Consider the following 6057-nt stretch of genomic DNA (forward strand, 5'->3'; position numbering starts at 1 on the left):
GTTACATAATTGCCAATTGAACATAACTAAACATTATTTGAAAAACGAGTGTTTTTTTTTACCTGGTCCTCCCGAAATAAAATTCCTTTCTGTGCATTAATCCGTTTGAAAAGATCTCCACCTTCACAGTAATCCATGACTATGTAAAGGCAGCCGCTTTCTGTTAAATAAATATATATGCAACTTATCAAGGCTTAAATTTTAAGGAGCCAATACACAGGCATCCATTTACAATATTTGCTTTTCTGTTTCATAAAAAGCCCATGAGCAATGGTAAGAAAAGAACTCATACTATCTTATTTAATCTACTTTATTCTACTTCCTAATTTTAACCTGCAATAACTAGTGACGACCCTGAATGCACTCACACCAATCTTTTCTCCTTCCAGCAAAGAAATGGTAAGTTTGCTATGCAGCCATCTCCGTAGAACCACGGGCCATGTTTTTTTTTGGTTTTGTTCTGAGGATGCAGGCAACGCTGGCAAGGCCTCATTAATTGCCCATCCCTACTTGCTCTGAGAAGGCGGTGGTAAGCCTTCTCTCCTTGAACTGCTGCAGCCCTTGTGGTGATGGTGCTCCCACAGTGGTATTATGAAGCAAAGCTACCCAAAACATAAAAAGATGCTTTAAAAGTTAGGGCAGGAAGAAGAAATTCTCACCTCCAATCAGCATTCACATTTTCACAACAGAGCAAAAATGACTTATGTTTCTCCCTTTATTGATGCCAGAAAGTCACATTCAATCCTGCCCATTCTCTCACATTGGGCCTCAGAAGCATAAAGCAAAATTCAAAATTCAAAATAGTCCATACATTCAACTTGGGCAGCAAAAGAATATTCAATCAAGTATATTGTCTAATGGCCTAATTTTATACAGCATGGGAAACATTCACCAAGTTTTGGAAATGCAGGCACAACAATTACTCCACAAGCATAAGACTTTTGCAGCACTGCAGAAACTGGTGTAAAAGTCAAGCCTTCATGCAAGTTTTTGTGTCCCATTTTATGCGAGTGTCATAAAAATTTTCATTTAACTGAAAAAGAGCACCACAAAATAGGGCTGTCATTTATGTACTGATGTGACATATACAATACAATTTTATTGTAACTACAAACTACTCTTTAATATGCTATTATTTCAAAAAATATATATACAGTTCCACCTTTTTGAGCTCAAGGTAAGGGCACTGAGAAATAGAACAGCCTCCCATTTTGAGCATCCAACATCAGCATCAGGCATTCCCAGGTTGTTATACAGTGAGAGACCAGAGTCTCCCTCACTGGGGAATTACCCCCATGATTTCAACAATTCAAGTTGGAGCAAGTACACAGCTCCTAATATCTGAAGTTACAGTACAGAAATCTAGATCGGAAATACAGACTCAGATTCTTCCAGCTCCTGCCTCCTCCACCTCCCACCCAAAACACACAGAGCCCTAAATCCATAGTTCAGCCTTCGGCTCACTCGATGTGCTTAAGCTTATTTCTCACCTTCAAATGATTCCTTGTACTGTACAATGTTTGGATGTTTCATATTTGCCAACACAGCAACTTCTCTCCTCGACTCTTCCCTCTCCTTATTAGACATCTAAGAACAAAAAAAAAGGAAACAGGAAAAGTCTTTAAACGAGTATCATTTTGGCACGTCATACTTCAGTTACATCTAGGGAGACCACAAAAAGATTTACTCACCCTGGAGATACTGATTTCTTTAATAACATACTGTCTGCCATCTTCTTTTGAGTTCACAAGAATAGCTTTTCCAAACGATCCTTCTCCAATTTTGTTCACCTTGTCGTACTTATCCATAGTGCTTGATGTAAAAGATCCTCATGCTCGCGCTGTGAACAAATCGCAAAACATTCCCTTCAGCAATCCATTCGCAAACCTGATAACTAAACCAAAAAATTATGGCAGCTGCATTAAGTAAATATGTAGCCAAGTTATAAATTGATCCGCAACTTACTCCTGATGCACAACCCCAAAAATTACCTTACTATAACTTTATGGACGTGCGGGGTGGCGGGCGGGGGGGGGGGTGGTGGTGAGAAGAGGTGGAGAGGGAGGACAAACCTTCTTGTTGATGTTCATCTGACAGAAAATGTAATTCACTTCACCATCAAAATGATCCAGAACTCAACATTTAAATCACAAACTAAAGCTGAACATCTAATTTTTTGCCACAAGAAGCAACTGTTCACACCTTAATTGGTTTACTTCTACATTTAATCCCATTTTTCTTCTCCAGGAAAGCATTAAAAGGACCATTCCTCCAGCTCAGAGGACAAGCAGATGCGCGAAGGCCTCTTTTGTGATTTACACCAAGATGGTAGCTCAAGCTGGCATAGCAGTAAATAGCTCCTGTGACAGGATGAAAAGTGAGACCCTCTCCTCCCCACGGTTGTGTCTCCGATCTAGCAAGCAAACAGAGAACCGACCAGACAAAACACAAATTACTGGAGCTCATTCCAAAATGAAGAGGTTCAACTGGGCCTTCAGAGTGAAGTTCCATCTTCACATTGAACATGAATTAATACAATAAATGACTGATGCAATTTGAAAATTAGCTCATTATATGTTCCTACTAGAGTAGAATGCGTATTTAAACAGCTCTGTCACGACGCTATCTACCGCTGTACAGTACATTTCTCACAGCAATGTGATGCCTGTCATCTTATGCGAACACAATAGTTTTGACTTGAAAGTTTATAATCAGTACAGAATTAGTCAAGTACCTGGTTTTGCTTTACATTCCACCAGTGCTTTTCACACTTTTCTGTGTGACGGACTCCCCCTGCAAATACTGAGACATCCCTGGGGACCTTCAGCAAATTACCTTCCATTTTACCTTCCAAAAGACAGTGTCAGCAACCCAAAGGAATACAATATATCTGTGCAGAAACTGTTTATAGTATGCAACAACACAAATAACACATTAAGTCAACAATGTAGAAAAATACAAAACAAGCACAATTCTCAAGACATGCAGTTGTCACCTGTAACCAGACAGAAATCAGATGACAACCTTGTGGATTTGAAAACCCATGTTCTACATTACTCTATTAATTATTTGCAAATATATAGATGTATGTACTAATCAGCTTATGATGACTTTTTTGTTTACAATTCCCACCCTTAATAAAAGCACATCAGCCAGCAGACACAAAATACAATTTTAAGTAGCCTTATTTAATAACACAGAACAAAGTTTGTGTATACTTATTCATGTATAATGGGCAATTTTAAACAGTTAATCAGCACACTCAAGAGATATAGAATTACCATCAATCCAAATAAACACCCTAGGATAATGAAACAAATTGAATTTTTTTTAGGTTTCTTGATCTATGTTTTTCTTTCAGTGCTTTGTGTCAGCTTATTCAATCCATAAAGAGAGACTCGCTCACCTCAAGTATGAGTAAGGGCATTAATAATGGAATAAGCCCTGTATTTGCCCGATTGTAGAGGCACCGGCCCAGCTCTTCGGGCCACCGTTTACCACAATTTTTAATTCGACACTAACCAAAAAAATATAATACGCACACCGAATAAAGTCACAAGTACCTCCAAGAGAAGAGACTATCTCCCACCAACGACACCACCACCCCACACCGCAAAATGAAATTTTTAAAAAGCTATTTTAAGTATTTAGCTAGAATAGTATCTCTTGGCATAAAAATTGCATTAAACACACAAAAGAAAACTGGTGCAGGATCGGATACACTGCATTTCAAACAATTGAAATCCGCTCTCAACGCACAGGCATTAATAAATTACACAGACAGACACACAGGAGCAATGCTATGCTCGGTTTCGATGCTCTGCTTGCTAGGTGCGGCCTATCTTTCACCATCACCAAATGTAACAGGACTCCAGCAAGGTGGCATTTGGTTTATATATGTATATATTTAAAGGCTCTAAAAGAAACTGACAACAAATTCGGGGTTGTCAAGGATGTTGCGGGGGGGGGGGGGGGGGGGAGACCTGAGCAATCTGTAACCCTCATGCCTAACCCACTCTCCTCTCCTCTCACACACTCACCATTGAGCTGCTGCTGATAATTCCCTCGCTCACACAGCGCCGACCCACTCGCCTCAACCTGACCTGCTAGCGGATGCAGCTTCCGATTGGCCGCGGGCGGGGGGGGGGGGGAGGGCGGGGACCAGGCGCTGCGTTCCGATTGGCCAGCGGGCCCGTCAATCACCCACCCGCCACCACCGTTGGGTGTGTTAGCGAGTTTGGTTGTCCCCTCCCCGCCCCGCCCTGGGTGGTTGTTCTCCTCCCTGGCAACCGCCTGCTAGCAACGGGCCAAGCGCAGCCTGTGGTGCCTTCGAGTGAAACCGGTAGAAAGCACTGGCTCGCCTCACTGTTTTCTTTAAAAAAAATTTTTTTTTAGGGTGTGTTTATGTGCAAAAAAAAAATCCCCCCCAAAAAAAACTTGGTGTTGTAAAATTGTTTACAAAAAAAAAAATCAAAATGTTATTATTCTTGTCCAGGATGCACTCCAGCCCCTGCGGTGCCCACCGGTCGCGGAAAGCTCGCCTCAGTGTTATCAACACCAATAAACTGAACAAAGTGCCACCAATATTAATTTTAGCGGGGGGGGGGGGGAGGATGCAAGGCTCTAACTGGTGCACTATACTGGATACTGGATGTGATATTATTTGATTTTATACGTTTCTTTTGTTTTCACCGTTTAGTTCTCTATTAGTTGCGCCCCTCTAGAAAGGGGTTCACTTTTGTTAGCTTTTTTTTTTGGTGGGAGGAAGCCATTCAGCCCCTCGAGCCTGTTCCGCCATTCAGTTAAACCATGGCTGATCTGTATCTTAACTCCCATCTACCCGCTGGTTCCGTAGCCCTTTATACCCACGCCTGACAAAAATCTAGCAGTCTCAGTTTTGGAATTTTCAATTGACCCCCAGCCTCAACAGCTTTTTTTGGGGGGGTGGGGTGGGGGGGAGAGTTCCAGATTTCCACTGACCTTTGTGTGAAGAAGTTTTTCCTGACATCACCCTTGAACGGCCTAGCTCTAATTTTAAGGTTATACGTCTTTGTTCTGGACTCTTCCCACCGGAGGAAATAGTTTCTCTCTATCTACCCTACTAAATCCTTTAGTCATTTTAAACACTTCAATTAGATCACCCCTTAATCTTTTATATTCAATGGAATACAAGCATGCAACCGAGCCTCATAATTTAACCCTTTTAGCCCCAGTATCATTCTGGAGAATCTGCACTGCACCCCCTCCAAGGCCAATATATCCTTTTTGAGGTGCGGCACCCAAAGCTGAATGCGGTACTCAAGGTGGGGTCTAACCAGAGGTCTGTACAGCTGTAACTTCCAACCCTTTACATTCCAGTCTTCTTGAGATAAAGGACAACATTCCATTAGCCTTTTTCATTATTTTTTGTACCTGTCCACCAGCTATTAGTAATTTCTGTACTTAGATCCCTAAATCTCTCTGCTCATCCACAGTTCCTAGCTTCTCACCATTTAGGAAATACTCTGATCTTTCTTAGCTCCAAAGTGGATGACCTTGCACTTTTCCACATTGAACTCCATCTGCCAGTTTTGCCCAGGGGGCAACCCACTGTCTCCTCATGATTTTATTAAGAAAAGGCAACTGGTGCACTGGGAAACTGGATCGGCAGCAGACTCCACCTGCCACCCACCGCCCCCCCCCCCTGCAACGCCTCCCCGCACCCGCCGCCCCCTTACCCCCCACCCCCTCTGATCTCACCATCACTTCTGAACCATTACCGTACAACTTTAAAAAAAACAATTTACATTTATCCCATTGTTTATTTGTTTACTGGTACATTTTATATCAAATAAGAATAAAGAAAGAATTTGTGACAACCCAAAGCTTCTGAAACCCCCTTGTATCCCTCAGCTAATTCAGACAATGCCTCGTGCAGTTTTTTGTCCACGTAAAAAAAAACTTCCTTGGGTTGGAAAATCTGCTGCTAGGCAATCTCCAAAGCAAAGCTAAGGGGGACAAACAGTGGATAAACATTACAGAGGCCTGGCTTGGCAACACGAGTGAAAAGAAAAGGTG

The 6057-nt window shown here is 42.0% G+C and overlaps 1 protein-coding gene across 8 annotated transcripts in view; it reads right to left on the reverse strand.

Annotated features, from left to right (window-relative positions):
* nek1 (NIMA-related kinase 1) overlaps window positions 1-4104 on the reverse strand; it is a 121100-nt gene extending 116996 nt beyond the window's left edge. For 7 of the 8 annotated variants that reach the window (XM_067982467.1, XM_067982466.1, XM_067982465.1 and 4 more), the window contains exons 1-4: window positions 4041-4104; window positions 1692-1840; window positions 1491-1587; window positions 63-160 (exon numbers count right to left, since the gene is read on the reverse strand). In XM_067982467.1, the coding sequence (XP_067838568.1) occupies window positions 63-160; window positions 1491-1587; window positions 1692-1808 (312 nt within the window). In that variant the 5' untranslated portion in view covers window positions 1809-1840; window positions 4041-4104. Of the gene's footprint in view, window positions 1-62; window positions 161-1490; window positions 1588-1691; window positions 1841-2202; window positions 2381-4040 lie in introns of those variants that run through there. The other variant, XM_067982461.1, reaches the window with a different exon arrangement.
* Between the last annotated feature and the right edge of the window lie 1953 nt (window positions 4105-6057).

The sequence above is a fragment of the Heptranchias perlo genome, chromosome 4, assembly GCF_035084215.1.
Source record: "Heptranchias perlo isolate sHepPer1 chromosome 4, sHepPer1.hap1, whole genome shotgun sequence".
NCBI lineage: Eukaryota > Metazoa > Chordata > Chondrichthyes > Hexanchiformes > Hexanchidae > Heptranchias > Heptranchias perlo.